The sequence below is a fragment of the Balearica regulorum genome, chromosome 10 (assembly GCF_011004875.1).
Source record: "Balearica regulorum gibbericeps isolate bBalReg1 chromosome 10, bBalReg1.pri, whole genome shotgun sequence".
NCBI lineage: Eukaryota > Metazoa > Chordata > Aves > Gruiformes > Gruidae > Balearica > Balearica regulorum.
In genome coordinates, this window is record NC_046193.1 from 1518674 (window position 1) to 1536562 (window position 17889).

At 37.9% G+C, this 17889-nt stretch overlaps 1 protein-coding gene across 6 annotated transcripts in view; it reads right to left on the reverse strand.

The window, feature by feature from the left end:
• Positions 1 to 842: 842 nt before the first annotated feature.
• Positions 843 to 17889, reverse strand: part of HDAC11 (histone deacetylase 11) — a 41151-nt gene continuing 24104 nt past the window's right edge. For 4 of the 6 annotated variants that reach the window (XM_075762672.1, XM_075762674.1, XM_075762670.1 and 1 more), the window contains 2 exons: positions 15539 to 15717; positions 10483 to 12455 (listed from right to left, as the gene is read on the reverse strand). In XM_075762672.1, coding sequence (XP_075618787.1) covers positions 12213 to 12455; positions 15539 to 15717 — 422 coding nt within the window. In that variant the 3' untranslated portion in view covers positions 10483 to 12212. Of the gene's footprint in view, positions 10448 to 10482; positions 12456 to 15538; positions 15718 to 17889 lie in introns of those variants that run through there. The other 2 variants (XM_075762675.1, XM_075762671.1) reach the window with 2 other exon arrangements.

The following is a 17889-nucleotide window of genomic DNA, read 5'->3' on the forward strand; positions in this document are numbered from 1 at the left end:
ATCCTCAGTGGCAGCAGAAACTTGTTAAAGTCATCATGCAGTGCAAAAGAACTATACGTATGCATACATATACCAACAGCAATGATAGCTTCCTCTAACTTCCATAGAGTCAAAATTCAAGGAGAGTCTTGCCACCTCTGTTTATGTTCACAAAGAAATACTGAAAAAGACTTGTGCATCTTGGTAATCTCCTACACAGCTCTACGCTTAATGAGAAAATATTCAAAGTAAGTGTAAACAGATGAAATACCTTCTAACATTAAAATGGCTTGTTGAAATTTGTACATTATTTATACACATCAGACCAGTTTTTCTCTGGAAAGACCTCTAGCAAAAAAAATTTAATTTCTAGGATTTGTGGCCTCACTCTCCCTCAACGAGTTACTTATTGATAGGACAAAACCTTGCCAGCTGTCAGACTCAAACTCCTCAGGCCCTGCAATGTCTCTATCTTTTCTATATAGAAATGTTTGTGATAGTCAATATTATTAGTCATATTTTCACTCAATTTATAAACAGTTAAAGATTAATAATTACATCTTTTGAAAGAATTGTGCACCAATTCATTCATATACAGATTACGCGCAGCAGAGGAACCCGATTAAAGCACAGCAGAATACCACGTATCTGGTAGCACACAGAAACTTCCAAAAAAGAAACTTCCACATATAGTATTCTGTATGTACTAAGTCACCAAAAATTACCTGACTTCTGGTTGATGACGCAGAGATTGCATCTGCTCCTCTTCCACTGAGGAACAGCTTGAAAACCACCCGTATAGAGTGCAAAAGAAAAGCAAACCATTTCCATAGAAGCAAGGGAAGTATCATTATGAAAGCAACTTTTTTTTTTTCAGATCTGCAGTTTTATTCTTAATGGAATTCTTCCAAATAGTCAAAGGGAGAACTGAGCCAGCCCTTTGATTTGCAAAATCTTTTCCACCCTCTTTTAAGTAAATGAGCTGCTAAACAGCTACAGCAGAGGAAGAAAGAGATGAAATACAACCAGAGCCCTAAGTGTTAGATACACCAGGAGTCCAGTTTGGTAAACCCCAGATGCTGCCAACAATGGAAGGGAATGATTAGAAACAAACAAACAAACAGAAAAATTGTTCAAATGCTTAGAAATGTCCTATCAACTTGAACTCTAACATAAGCTTCACTAGCTGCCAGTCTCTAGGTCGTTCCTCTATGGAGGACTGCTAACTTTCCTCCTCTAGACAGCACGGATTAGCAGTTGCAGGTCGAGGGTCAGTAACAATATTCTTCTTCTGCCAGAGGTGAACTACCATCAGAATGTATCTGCCTGGATATTACTCCTGCTTCAAACCTTGAACTGCTCCTCATGACTGAAATGACCCCATAATTCCTTGTACACTCATTTAAAATACTGCTTAGCATTACAAGAAGTCCACTTCCACGTTTCCAGATGTCCCCCACGGGATGTCATCCACCTCCCAAACACCGTAGGCTTCTCCACTCACATGCCACAAGCACAGTGTAAGGAGAAGGTTTATGTGCATTTTGTAGGGACAGTAACATCGCCTAGTGTGGAAGCAGCGTGCATCTCCAAGACAGCATTTTACTTAGACACGCTAAAAGACTAAGTTTCCCACACTCTGTAAAATTTCAAGGTCTTTCAGCATGCCTCAAAAAAAGAAACAAGAAGCACTACCTCTATTGTGTGACCACTAGTGATTTCATCACATCCACAGCACGGTAATTTGTTGAGTTGTAGGGGTTTTTTTCCCTAGCAATACCTTAGTGCTGAAAACTAAATCAAATCCAACCCTCTAAGCTGTTCTTGTTATAGAAATACACAATAAATCAGGCCCAACTTCGTTAGCACTGACCTTGACAATTCTTTATAGGTTTATATTGTCCACATCTAAGATGAAATATTCCTTGTCCTTAGCTGGGAAAGGACTTGTATGTGAACTAAAGCTTACAAACTGCATTTCTTAACAGCAATTATCATCTCTTGCCCCACCCCATTTTTTTTTCTTAAATAAAATTGATCTTAATGACAAATCATTCAGATAGCAGTGTGCCACGTGTAGTTATTTGGTTTAGATTACATTAGGTGGGGCCTAAGTAAGGTTAGTCTTTGGTTTTACCTGTACCCTGAAAACGTGTGATTTAAATTCCTTCTAATTATTTGCTTGAGTATGAAAGGGAGACAGCATGTATAATTCTCAAGTTGTGAACAACATGAAAATGGCCATGCTGCAACTCAGGAATGCCCAATTTTCATTGCAGCATCTGGGGGGGGAAAAAAAAAAAAAAAAAGTCAGCCTTCCAGTTTTAATGAGGAACAATATAAAAAACCCACAGATGGCAATTGTTTTGAATGCAGTTTATTGCATTCTTCATTTGGTGACTCAGCTTTATTTCTCAATGTAGAGACCCATTACATCAAGAGCCTCAGGTATTTAAAAATAAGAATTACTGCAGCTACATCATGAGGAACAGATCTCTGTTACAGCTTGTTAACTTTCAGATATACATATTTACTTTTCTGAGGTCAAAATAAGGTAAACTTTCTGAATTCTTCATGTTGTTCTCAAGCAAATGCAGTCAGCTCTAAAACCCCATGTCTGCAGTTCATCAGTGCTGCTGCTGCCACACTTCATGAAACCCTTTAATTCAATCAGCGTGCTGGCATGGAAGGCTACACGCTTGTACCGCAACTCTCACCTTTCGCATTCCTGCTCTGTGGATGCTGTTGGTCTGTGCAGCATTTTCATGAGCAGACAAAGCGAACAATTTGCACGAATTAAACAAGCAGCACCGAAATGAAAAGGCTAACAATGATTATTTGTGCTACCTCTTCCTCTATAAACCAAGGATTTCTATAAAATGAGGCTACCTAGCGGTTCTTTTTGCAAATCCAATAAAACATCTTAATTGCTAGTTTGGACAGTTCACTATTTCTTAAAGGACTGTTACTGTTTGAACAGTTGTTAATAACCATCGCTATTTTCATATTGCGGTGTACTCAATTTTCTATTTACATTAACATATGAGATCACAACCTTAAAGTATGTTCACTACACTCACCCTTATTCAATGAGTTGCAGCATTCCAGGCTATTGCTACGCTGCTTGCTGGCCTGTAAGAAAATGTCTGTCTAGAAATACTGTATAAAACCAGACAAATTCGCAAAATAGTGAGGTGGTCTGATGTATCACTACAGTAGGAGACTCATCTTTATGGCTGCCATTCCATTCTGACCATTGTTTCAGATATTACAGAACCCAAATTCCATGGGTGGCATAACACGTGCACAAACAGATACAGGAAAACCCAATCTATATAAAATAGCCTGCTTTTGTGACTGAGTCACAAAGATTCCTCACATACAGAGGGGAGAAGTGGGCCTTACGCTGCTTGCCATGTAAAAATTACCTCCTGCTGTAGCACTTTAGGAAATATACTGTGACTTCATTAACAGTCAAGTCCTTTTTGTATAGCCACGCACGAATCCCCAACACCTACACAGAGCATGGTATAATTGCTACTGACACACAGCTGCTGTGAGAAAGCAAGGATTCTGGAAAGAGTTTTTAAATAGCATTAAATCAAGCTTTGGTTTTCATCCTTGTCTTATGGCTTAGCAAACCATACATTCAGAAAAATGTCATCTTTCTTTAGACTTCTTAGATACACCGTGGAAAAAAAAAAAGCTATCTTTGAACAAGTTTTTCTAGTTAACTAGCATAGAAATACAGTTCATATTTTTATTAACCAAACAAAACCAGACTATACAGCATTTAGTAACTTTCTGGATTTTTATGACAATTTAAGGAAAGTTATCCCTAGCAGCAGATACAGCTGATGAATCATTAGGAGTTACATGGAGTTCTGTTCATAGTCACAGTTAGATACAATTTTCAAATTAATTTATCAGCATATGGTCTTGTATCTAATCACAATGAACAGTGTGAAATCTTGATGGATCGTGGAACCTGTACAGCTCTATCACTCACCAGTTTTGTTTCAATTTCCTACTCCATAAAGAGTAAATGAATGCAGACTAAAGAAAATACAAAAGACTTCTCTCGCCTTTTAATGTAGCCACTGCACATTGTACTTATTTTTCTGTGATGATACAGTTTTTACTGTGTTATTTGTAAAACTTGTGCTTTATTAAGGATTGGGTAAAACATACGTCTATTGTACAGATCAGTGAAAGAGCTAAGCTGAAGCATTCCAGGTGTTTCCAGCTTGCCAAGAGCATTAAAAGCTGTCATGGCTTTGCCCCAGCCAGCAGCTGAGAACCACACAGCAGCTCACTCACCCCTTTCTCTCCCCTCTAAAGGGGATGGGGAGGAGAATGGAAAAAACCCCTTGTGGGTTGGGATAAAGACAGTTTAATAGGATAACAAAGGAAGTTAACAATAATAATAATACAAGTGATGCACAAATGCAATTGCTTACCACCTGTGGAAGGAAGAAAAAGAAAAAAAAAACCAAACACAAAACCCGAACAACTCAATGCCCAGTCTGTTTCCGAGCAGCGATCCTACCTCCCGGCTAGCTTCCCCAGTTATACAGGAACATGGCGTGATATGATATGGAATATCCCTCTGGGCAGTCTGGGTCAGCTGTCCTGGCTCTGCTCTCCCGGCTTCTTGTGCACCTGGCAGGGCCTGAGAAGCTGAAAAATCCTTGGCTTAGTGTAGACACTATAACTACCCAGCAACAACTAAACCATCAGTGTATTAAATCCAAAACACAGCACTACACCACCTACTAGAAAGAAAATTAACTCTACCTCAGCCAAAACCAGGACAAAAACCGTAACTCGTCACTGGGAACTCTTAAAGCTTTGTAACACTATCAACAGTAAATAGAAGAAATCACAAGATAAGTTGACTTCAGATACATTGGTTGGCTTATCTATTATTTATTTGAGTTACAGTGAAGAGTTGCTTTACTGTCTTACAACTTGATGTGTTTGTAAGTCAATATATGGAAGATAAGGGGGAACTGGAGGGAATCACCTGGGAAGCAAATCCGAGGCGATTTTCCCTCCAGAAATCAAAAGCACAGATGTTTTACTATGGCTTCCACTCCAAAACTGCATCTTTATGACACCAAGTTTACATCTAGAAACAACAAAAGAGAGTCAAAAGATTAATGTAATTTACAGAGCTGATGATACTGCGTACTAGAAAGAATGAAAAGCCCAAGTTTGGCTTTTCTCCTTCTCGGACTTTGTTTTTATACAGTCTCATCTAGTTCTACCATCTAAAATAATTTTTTGATTTTCAGCACCTATCAGTTTCCAAGTCTGTGCAACAGTATGGTATCAAGCTCTAGTCTGGCTTTATAATCTCATCGCAGAATATTTCTTTGAGCTGTGAGGATAACTGATTTCTGTTTGTAGAGTTTTGTTCTCTGATCTTAACATGGTTTCAATAGCTTTAAGTGTACTATTTAATCGCATGCCTAAGTAAAAATCCTCAAAGCATTTTCTCATAGTTCCTGCAATACATTTAGCACTGCTAATACAAAGTTGCCCAGAGTTTGGGGTTTGGCTTTTGTTGTTGCTTTTAATTAACAAAAGGCGGCTTTGAGAAACAGTGGCCAAGATAAAGACAATTAACCTCAGAATCAATGACAGAGACAGCATACCATGCAGTTGAAACAATTCATCCAGACAAAGCTCCTTTCATCAATATTTCTGTTTGCAACTTCCAATAGTCTAAACACTTCCTCTAATAGTATTTTAGGAAATTCTTATAAATTCAATTAAAAGATATGGAGGGCAATAAGCAGTGTATTGTGCCATCTGACAGGGCTGCGTGAAGACGGACACAAGATATTACGGAGATCAGAGCTGGATGCACGGTGTTCAGGGGTGTTATCAACCAGCCTTTCCCTCTGACTGTGGCTGGAGCTGCCCCGGCAGGCTGGCACAGCTCGCAGCGCTCCTTGGCACGCCTGAGCTACAGCCTGCACTCAAGCTCTCCCTCAGACTCTAGCTGAGCTGCAGCCATTGCTTGCAATGCCTTTTTTAAAACTCTTCTTCTAGAATCTGTATGAATCAACACTTTTCTTTTTTTAAAAGAGCACTTGAATCTCACAATGTTCACATAATTACATTTTAACTGTTCTGGAAGAAGTAAATAAATAGGAATTAGAATCCTTAGAACCACTTACCTGTTTCAGAACTTGACCTTCTTGCTTATGACTGCAGAGCAACAAGCAGGGCTGCATCTTATTACGCCATTACTTCCTCTGCTAAGCCAAAACAGCCTTCTCATGAAACTGAGAATGATTACAGCAGTTGCAGCACGTCACCTGCAGCTATGCCTTCTCCCCTCTGCTTTCCATTAATCTGCACTTCTATGATTATCACAGGATGTAGCCTTGGCAAAGACGAACTCATCTAATTTACAATAATACTCCAAGACAATCATAGTATCTTGAAATTAAGAACCATCAGACACACTAGTTTTTGGGCAGCCCACACAAAAAACCAGCCCCATCTACTTCTGCTATTTGTCAACTTGTTTTGATTAGTAAAGAAAGCAAATTAAAATCTGATTCTGTTTCCATTCTTGAACACGCTATTATGAATTACTTCTACTCAGGCAGCAATCAAACATCTCTTTCTGAACTGGGACCCTATGGAGCTGCTTATCCTAAAACACAAAACAGCTGTCAACAGAAGTTGCAGTGTATACCTGCCGCTTACGCAGACCCTCAGGTGCACACGCAGAGCCTGCCTTGATACATTCACTTCTGAAAAATGTCATACACCAAACAAGATCCAAACTCTAATGTAGCCGCAGACCAAAAGTAGTAAGCCCAAATTCCACCAAGCCCTTATGCTGAGAATTTCTAAGTAGCTGGAGGCCCCTATAAAGTGACAATCAGCCAGCAGATAGGTGTACCGCAGCTGGAGAGCGGTGCCCACACTGAGGAAGTCCTGGTCACTAGGACAAAAAAACCAGAATGTTCTTGGAGACAGTTTTGGTGGATGGGTGTCACGGGAAACTTTAGCAAAGAAAAGAGATAAAAGCTAGCAGTCAATACATGGAAGAAGCAAATAAAAATGCTGATACCTACACATAGCAGGAAAGATTCTACTTGATTCATACAAAAAGTAAAGAGGCTTTTGCTGGCTGCAGGTCCAATGTCACACGCAAGGAAAGTAGAGAGCAGGCTGCAGCTTTTTGTTTAGGAAATTTTCAGTTTCCTTGTCTCACCTCTGCTATAGATCTAAATAGGCCTTAAGTCTACTTTGCTCTCTTCTGTACCTGTAAGTAAATACAAGAGAAAAAAAAAAATCACAGAACAAATGACAAGCTTTTGGCTAACAGGATTACTTATGATCTTTTATCGGCGTCAAAAGTGAAAGAAAGGAGACATCTCTTTACTCTTACAAAGCATCGCAATCTGATCTAACTCTACTAAGGACTAAATTTAAGACATAATATAGCCAAGATGCATTATTTTAGGTCGGCCTTGAATACTTTTTTTTTTTAACAGTGATCAAACATACATTTCCAGAATAATTAGTTCCAGTCAAGCTCAAAGGATGTCTACTCTCAACTGCAAAATAAAACAAGAGTTTGGATCTAATTAGTGAAGTGTATAACTAGCCTTGTATCTGACAACAACTAGTTTAACTAATTATCTGTAATGGTACTTTTGAAGGAGACATGATTCATGGAAGCATGCCATGGCTCCACAGACCACTGCACTGACAAAATATAACACTGCAGGACTGGTAACACAACATGTGCCCAACATTACTGGCAGTCTTTTCATAATTTTTGTACTTAATTCATCTCCAGGCAGAAGTTTAATCTCAAATAAACTGGAAGGAGGGAGGTCAGGATGGCATCAGGCTGGTAAGTCAGAATCACAGCCCCACCCCAATCATTTCCTATGCCTATTCAATCTTTTCAATCAAAACGGCATTTTTGTCTTACCACAATATTCTGAATTTAGCTTCAGGCAGTCAGCACGATGCGCAACACACAGCATTCTTGCACATTCAAAAGGCTATAGGAAAGCAGGGCAGGAGTTATCTGCTTTGTCCATGGATCATCTGCAGGTCAGTACTGTACATGCACTGAACAAAACAAACCTCCTGTTCTCACTGCCATGGCAAGCCTAGGAGAGAAACAGGCCTAGTAATAGGAATTAGTCTCTCATACAGCTTACCAAAACATCATCTCTTTTTAGAAGAAATGAATTCTATTGACCTGTGGTAAAAAGTGACTGGCTGTAGCAACGTTGCCTGCATAAAGGATAAGATAAAGAAGGGAAAATTAAAGGAGCACTGGATGGGAAATCTAAGAGATTACCTGAAGCATCAGGATCAAGGAAAGACTAAAAACCTGAAAAATCAAACTTATTTAAAGTCTAAGCTAAAGGCTGGCACACACTGAACAATTTGCAAGCTTGCGTCTGGAATGGCTGGCAAATACACAACCCGTACTAAATTCAAGGCAAGTTCTGGACACAGCACCACTCGGGATTAGGCCCTTTTTTATCACTTCTGATATGCTCTGCATTTCAGAATCAACTGGGGGTATAAGGAAGATCACCTTCCATGGGGCAAAGATAGCAAGTGAATTTTCTTCCTCACCAAGGGACTGCAGTTTTCTTGAAAGAAGAATGTTTTCTATCAGTCAAAAACTGGCATAGCACACAGCACCAAGATCCTAGACCCTGCAGCTTTCGGAACTCGGCAAGCTCCTTCAGCTCCTGGCAGCAGAATGTGAGCAAAGTCTAGATCCACGACTACTAACTTCACAACTTCTGGATTTGTCAGAACATTCTCCCCAAAGTGGCTATGTTGCATGTAGGACACAATTGTCTAGTACAATTTATAAAGCACAAGAAATTCCTAAGTTTCGCTTCACAGACGACAAAAAACATATGCAGGCAGCGGTGAAAAGAATTGTGTTTCAGGGTCACTAGGTTCCTCAAGCTGCGAGGAGCAGAAAGGAGTGCAGAACCTGGGAGCATGGACATTTATTAGTCACCGAACACAAGCACTACCTGCCCTACACCAATAAGCTACCAGTTAATTTTCATAATCTCTTTAAAAAATAAAAAATAAATCACAGCTGTATGATTACAGCATTTCTCATTCCTTGTATTCATGATACAAGTCTGGACTTCACAATGCAGGGTGCTAAAAAACCCAAACAAGTCATACCTTCAGTGTGAGAGAGATTATTATTACCATTTAAAGCTAAAATTTAGTTCATGTAAGACTACTACCCCAACACCCTGGGTTTTTAATGCCAAGTTCTGTACTGTGTGTCTACTGTCAGAGAGGCAAGCGGGGCTGGAGCTCGACACACTGACTGTCAAATCAAATAGATGAAAACATCAACTCTTCGGGTTTTTTAAAAATAAATTTCACACATGGAATGCATGTTTGTGTATTAACTATGAGCTACTGAACAATACTATTTAAGTAATTTGAGTCAAAACTAGTGTCTTATGAAAGACAAGACCTACTAGGTCTTTCTTCACAATAGTTTTTTGGTTGTAAGTTGAGGCATCAGTTCTGAAACACTCATTCTTATTATGGGAGGATTTTACAGTTACAACTGCAATTAAAAAAAAATTCCCCATAAAATTTCTGACTACATGGCATTCTCCTAGCAGACTTACATGGTTATTTGCATTCCGCAAAAGTTTCTGTCAAAGCTAAAAATTTTGATGGTGGTAGGTCAAGGCAACGTTTCCAGGATGAAATTTTTCAGAGAATTTTGCCTAATGATAACAATGTATTAAATATGAATCATATAATATCTGTGGTCTAAATTCAACTTAGAAACAGTTTCACCACTTCTTTTTGAAAAACAGTACACATTTATCTTGGACTAGTTTCTTCATACATAGAAATTAATCTTTTGGTTTTAACAACCAAGTCAAATATTAGGCTAAATGAAAACTTTTGAAAAATATGAGGGAGTTATCTGTTTACCAATTCCAACTTTATAATGAACACTGAAAATGCAGTCTGTTGCTTAACAATTGGAAATTTTACAGATGAGTCTGAAAGCTCTTCTGTGAACATTCAGTTGTCTCTGAAAAGATCACGATTTAAAAGACCTGTTAAGGCCACGATAGTTTTAGAGAAGCTTAGTTTACAGTTTAATACTTTAACAATAAAATATGAGTGACAATATAGGTAACAGAATATAGGTAACATAGGTAATGGAATGTAACTTTGAATTAGAAAGTGACTTTAACCCCTTATGACATCTTAAAAAGTATTTGGATACAAAACTTCCAAGCTCACTTTAGAGATCAACACATTAACTCTCAGAGAAGTCATCCGCTGTTGACAAAACCTTGTACTATTCACCCTTAAGATTCACTGCAGTTTCAGTTCCATTTTAAGTATGAAAAACACATCTTCTTCTCTGTTCCATAAACTGTTCCATTCAAAGTTTTTGACAGCCGAGATACATGTGAAGTGAAAAGAAAAGTCAGTCAGCATTGTTCAACATCATTTTAATCTCCACTGAGGGAAAATAATATAAACATGTTAATACAAACAGAAAACATTTTGGAAAAGACCATAAGGTACTATAACAGGGTTTTAGTTTATAGAAATGTAATTTAGAATTTTATAAAAATTATATGAAAGAACAACATCTTTCAGTAACATCAGACAGTATAGAAAAAATAAATCTCAACATTAGTTGTACTCTGATGGTCCTTCTAGTAAGAAATTTAAAAGTGCTTTTTAATAACAGTGTCGCAACTCAAGATTAGTGCAATAGGTCAATCTGTTTTAAAGCAGCTATTTATAGCAGTTGTGCAAGTTCTTACAATTAACAAACCCCATCATTCTAAAAATTAACACTAAGTGAGGTAAGTATTCTAATTAGAGTCGAACATTCCATAAATAACTTATACACCAATTCTACTACAAGGAAAATACTGGTGCTCCTTCACAGAAAGGCTCCAACCTAAACATGATGTGAAACTTGTACTACAAATCAGTGATACTTGGAAGTTAAAAAAAGCTCTTGCAAAATATACAGTTTAGTATATTTATGACACAATGCTACAAACAGCACCTAATGCAAAATACACCAATTTAAATAAAACCAAACTTTACAGTCAGTGTACTGAATTTGCTTTTGAATACCCTATTTTGTTCCCACATCCTCCCAGAAGCTCCCATATAAAGTTAGCACGTTAACTTAGTGTAGAAATTTCACTGTATTTTTATCTGTAAATATGAACAATTTGGTTACTAACTATGACTGCAACTATGAGTACTATTACTATTCGAGCAAGTGAAAAACACAGCACTGTTTGGAAAAAAAAAATTTACTCTTCACTGTTTTATACATGACAAGCTGGCAATAATAAGAGATACCCTATATTTCTACTAATGTTGTCTGCAAGAATTCTCAGAACTCTAAAATTAGTTTTCATTTTATTGTAGTTTCTTTACTCTGATTTACAATGCATAGTAACTACTGCCTTTCATATGCAGGCCTCATTTTAAGAGAGGCAAAAACTAGACTGTTAATGCTGAGCCCTTATGGCTCATTTGCATATGGAGCCAAAGGCATTTCATATTTTATTTCTCAAGGTGTTTATAAGTAGGATTTAAGTCACTATTAACAGGAATAAAATATAAATTAATCACCTTTCATTCTAATAGGTTATGGCTTAAAAGCCTACCAACTGAACCGGTTTTTATAGTATTGCACTTAACTTTAGTATTAAACTGACAGTTGAAGCCTGCACAGAACTTGGTTTTTTTAACCGCATTTCAATTAAAAAGCAATAAATAAAATGCAGTATCTAAAAAAAAAAAATGCCAGTAGGTTTAGTCCATATTTCTTCCACTATAGTCCAAACTGCATCATCTGAAATAGGTCTGGGACAGTCTTTGGATACCAACTGCACAGTTCTTTCAACATAATAGACTACCCATAAGAGAAGCAATTAAAGCTTTCTACAGTAATATTACGAACTGAAAGACAATACCCTTAAGTATATGTCTCAATTAGCTTAAAAGGATTTGTTGCCTTTGCTCAAGATAGCTTCGGAAGTTAGACACAGTTACCCTGTGACTGCATATTATCTCTATTGTGTTACTTTACAGGCAACTTGAGTTTTTTATATGTCATATTAACCCTGATAACGATGTGGAGACTTCCTGCTCCTAAACCAGGAAGTTGTTTCCTAAAATTTAGTAACTTGTCATTGCAGTGACAAGTTGGTTAAGTCTTTAGCAGAGTCTCTAATCATCTGTTCTACCTTGGGATTTTCAACTCCACTGGCTGCTAGCTCCTTGTCAATAAGCCCCAAGTTGTGCAAATTGAGGATGGAATCAGCAATAATCCGTGCTGTCCTCTTCTGGTAGCCTCCAGACGTCACCATCAGGATTGGGATTCTGCGGCTTCTGGCAGCCTTGAACACGACTTCATCTCTCTTCACAATTCCCTGCAAGTTTACAATAGTTAAAAAAAAAAAAGTGATACAAAGATGATATTTTAGTTCTAGCCAATGGTTTATGGATTTATAGTATTGGATGCTTGATAAGTGATTAAGTCCTACATTTTACAATACGAATAAAAAATTCATTTAAAAGTCCTGTTAGGAGGTTTACATGCATAATCATTTAAAAAAAAAAAAAAAAGATAAACAGCAAATCAAAAATCCTTGACTTGGTTTTAGAGGACACAACGGATAGAAGTCTAGTATAAATTCCTAAAAGAATTCCTGCTCAAAGGCCATAAGGTCTAGACTGACTACGAAGTTCAGAAATGGTCACCCTATTTTACAGGTGAGGAATCGAGACTATGAAAGATTGTCTGAATTCAAAGTGCTTTAGTTTGTGCTCAACTTGCAGAGCATCCTCTGACAAAAGTTTAGCAACTTGAGCAAGATTTCAGAAACCTACAGAAGAATCAAAAATTCAAATCAGATTTTACATGCTCACAATCACTAGCTGAATTCTAAGCTTCCAGTTTCTTTAATAAAAGCCAATACTAAAAGAATCTATGGCTGGAGGGCGAGTTGCAGAATGTAAGTAACAGTAAATCCATAGAAAGGAAAATAAATTCTAAATAAACTCTTACTAATAGAGAAGGGTATGGAACTAAAAAATAACAAAGACAGCTAACCAAGAGGTACTGTACTGTCATTGAACCCATACAAAAGAAGACTTCAAGCCTCTTGGGTTTCAAATAAGTACATGTGGGGAAAAAAAGAGAGAATTCAGAAACAAGTGAGAACAGAATTAATATCTACTTTTGTGGAAAAAAGTAAAAGCAGAGAGTTCCAGAGATACATAGGAGGCAAAAACAATCCATTACAACCCCTCAAAAAGACTGACAACATAATAGACAAGAGCTGACAATGGAGACAGCTGAAAATTTAAGTAACTGTAAAAACTGGAGAAGGGGAAAGGGATCAAATGCAAAAAATTAAGGAAGCAGCAGCAAAGGTGTTACAACAAAATCAGTATGTGCTACTCAAACTGGTTAGAGGAAGACTGTAAATACATCAAGAAATATTGCCCTGCCATTTAAAAAAAATTAAACAACAAATGGTAAAGGGAAACAATAAAATTCAAACGTAGCTGAAAAAATATTTTGTAAAACCATACAACAGTAATGGGTTTTGCATAGTTTGACACAGCCCTGCAAAAGAACAATGGGAATAAGGAATAGTAACTGAAAACTAAGACAAAGGAAACTGAAGAATTATATTAGGAACATATCTAACAGAATTACAGGACAAGCTGTACGTCCCTTGGGAACCATCGCTGGATGCAGCAAGCATTATACCACACAAGAACTGGAAGCAGTCACTATTTGTAGGAGCCTAACCGCCTCCTCATCCCTGCTCCAACATCTCTAATGGCTCAGCCTGGAAGAACTAAGGGGAAAACACATGGGCTTATTCCAACTTTTGCGTGTTACCAAGAAAGAAAATAGATCAAATGAAAGTGACAGCCTGATACAGCTCCCACTTAGAAACAAAGATAAGAGGGACTTACCTGCTACACCTCAAGTTTTCTGACTATAGCCTCAAGCACCAAGAAGCTATCACTCATAGCACTCTGAGGAGGCATAATTTTGAGTAGAATTAACACTGTAGCAAGATTTTAAAATATGAATGACATCTATAACCGCAGGATTGAAGACTGGACTAATGAACCTTGAAGAGATGAATTATCCAGGTTCAATGCCTTCAGTTTCGGCATTTCCAGTAGCCTGGAAAGCTTGGCGAAACACGCCATTCACATCTAAGCCAAGGTGATCAGAGAGACAAGAAACCCTGCCCTCAATTGAAAAAACAAAGTCTTGAGCTTCAGAAATATTTTCTACATCAGGCACCTGGGAAACAGCACTCTGCCCTTCATCTGCTTGAGACCAGAGGAATTGCCTCATCTTTCTTTCCCCATCCCTACATTTTGTCTCTTTCCCTACAGAGCACCCAACAAGCTACAGCAACTCATTTTGTTTGGCAATTAACGCATCTCCTTCTCAAACGGCAGAAAACCTTTTGAAAAGGCACATCTTGAAGTATTCTCCGTCTATCACTAGCTTCCATCTCTCTCGGTGGCCGCTGCTTTCCAAAAAGCTCTGCGCCACCAAGTGAGATCTTACACCTCAGGTCATGTCTTCTCCAAGGTCAAAACCAAACAATACAAGCCTGTCAAGCTCTTCCCTTTCTCCTTAGAGACTTTTACACAGAAGACACTCTTCTATACTGAACTGGTGGACACTAAAAGAGAACCAAATGTGAAAACTGGAGAGAGACAGAACCGAGGAACTGTCAGAGAAGGAATCATAAAAAAAAAAAAAGGAGCTATGAGATCTGTACATTTTTGTTTATTTTGAGAAAAACAGACTTGTTACATCTAGAAGGCGAAGACTGCTATGAAGCTATACTGAACAAATCAGAATTTAAATCTGAGACCAAACTGGAGAGAAGGTAAACTCAACTGAAAGAGGATAATGATATTTGTATGGAAAAGAATGAGGAAAGGGAAAAAAAATCCGTGCATTTGCTAATAATACACAGGCTGCACGAAATTGCTAGAACTGGAAGATATCAGAAGAGCAGTTTAAAACAGCTGGGAGTGCTACAGAGGAAATTAAGTGTAAGATACATACTGGGGGCAGGTGACAGAAGAAACACATTGTAAAATGGGTTATATGAGGGTAAAAGAAACAAAGAAAGAACGAATCAAACAGGAAAAATAGGAGTCAGGTGAAGTGTGAAAATATATGCCTCTGGTTACTGTCTGAATGTTCAAAATCAGTGTATTTTGGAAAGACAACAAATGATACCGGAACAGGCACCTAAAGAACAGAAATATTTAGTCAGGAAGAGACGATAAAAACATGCAGTGAAATAGCAAAGGAGATGTCTCTCTAGCGGGAAAACACTCTGGTGTGGTGTAAAGTACACACCTTACCTTCCTCTAACAAAGGGTCAAAAGTCATTCTCAGGACCGCCTTCAGTATCTAGTGAGGAGTGAAAGTCTGTAGGTATTTCAGTGTTATACAAACCTGAGGCGAAATAGCAAGTCCTCCCAATGGATCGCCATCCAGAATATCAGTCCCAGCATTGTAAACAATGATGTCAGGTTTTAATTCATTTAATGCTCCTTCCACGTGAGTATGTACCTTCTGAAGATATTCTGTGTCCTCTGTACCCCACTCTAATTCCACCTTGCGTTTTATGGCACCTAAAAAAATAAATGTTTTGCTGTTACTTGATAAACAAAGCATTGCTTTGAGAGAAAATGCAAGATTTACTTAAATGCAAGAGAAGAGGAGAACGTTTCTGCAAATTTTGTAAATACACTGCATTTTCACAGAACCCTGAATTAAAGAAAATTACTCAACTACATGTTTTCCAAGCAAATGCAAGCACAATGACCTTGAAAAAATTCCAGTGAAGAGAGAAAATTAGATGCAGGGGAGAAAAAAAAAATCTGAGACAAGTGGAAAATGTTATTGAAAAGCAGCTGATCTACATGTCCGTTTACCAATCAGCAAAGAAATCATAAAGAAAATTAACTTTTAAGTAACCTAAATAAAGCATAAAGGAAAGAAAACACTGAATTGCTATTGCAGAGGAAATAGTTGTGGGAAAACACAAGATAAATATAACTGAGAAATTATTAAGATGTTTTATTTTTATCACAACACTCAAAACTTAACAGCAAAGGATCATGAATTTATGTGAACTGCTTTATGAACGCATAACAAGATTCAGCTTTGCCCCAAGCATTTTCAATTTAATGTTCTTACCCTGTAATCCTACCAGGAGAGCAAATATCTATTCTTAATTTAAATCAAATTATTTCTAATGCTTCTAATAAAGCATTAGAAGAGGAGCATTGAGAAGGTAGAGGAAAGAAACCCAAGGTTATGCAGCCTAGCTTTGGGTGCTTTTACAGAGTTATGTGTAACTCGAAATGCTAATTAATCAAATCTGTCAGAAGTGTTCCAAGGTATGACTTCTACCTCCCCATGCCCTATGCCTTGAATGACTTGGAGTCTTAAATCTTAAGTGTAGATTCAGCACCCAGCAAGCGCGCATGAACGCATTCAATACAGAATGAAACTTATTTATTCTCGTGATTGTTGGGTGGGGTTTTTTCTGCTCTCCATTCCCGTTCAACAGTAGCGAAGCATTCTTTTTCTGTCTTTATTTTATTGCATCAACATTAGTTTCAAAGATTTTTGTTTCTTTATGATATTTTTCCTGAATTCTTTCCTTATTGTTAGATAAGTGCTCATATAAGTCTGCACAGCTGTGCTCTTCTGAACAGCACTTAGAGCCTCTTCAGGGTAAAGAATCTGCTAGCTGGAGAGAGCTTTTGAGGAGGAGGTAAACACATTAGCACGGGGAACAAATAAGTATTGTTCTGATGAAACCGTTAAGGAGTTGAGACTATCATGAGTAAGATTCCATGCCTCTGCAGGTCTCTTGTCTACATCTCCACCACAAAACACAGAACTACAGTGATTAGTTACTACCCAGATCAGGGACAGATGGACACAGTGATGGATCTGTAGGTTACAAGGAACACAGCTTTTGCATTTGATAGTCTTTTGTCCATTTCTTGCTAATTAGTGAATTCACTTCTACAGCTTTGTAAAGTGACACTGAGACAAACAGCAATGCTTTTTTAAGGCCTGAACTTTAAGATTCAGCTGTCATCTTTTTACACTCACCCTTCAGTGAACTGGTCCTTTTCCCCATCCATCTTCTCCTTTCTCTTCCTAAATTTCTGTGTAATACCAAACTACTTCCCCTTAGGGACCCAATATGCTTACGGCTAAGCATTAGGCAATGTTAGCTAGTCTTTTTTTTTTTTTTTTGACTAATGAAGTGCATGGGGCAAAAAAAACCAAACTCGTACAAAGAGACTCCTTTAACAAATCATGGAGAAAATGAGTAGGAAGTCAGTGATCAGTTAGAGTTTGCCCTAAGGATTCAAAGTCTCAGGTTCAAGCCTCCAGCTCTCTTCAAAAAGATGCCCTCTGATCCTACCTTCATGTGGTCACCTAGCAGGAGAGAGTTCAAAGGATTTAGCTACTGAACTCCTATTTAGACACCCTTATACAATCTACAAGGAACCACATATTCACATGCCTTTGGCCAGAGCATTCTGTGCCTCCTGCTTCATCTGTAGGAAGGGAATGCTAGTGCTGCCAGCTTCACCGGAGAGAGGCCAGTTCAGTACTTCAGATTTGCTAACAAGGGCTTAATCTCTTTTGGTCTTAATCCATCTGTTCAAAATGTTGCCGTTTGATATGTGGATAAAGGGATGCTATTTTTAGGGAAAAAAAAAAAATCTTCATTTGCTTGCAATTTGTCTGCTTACAGACATTATGTGCTTTAAATG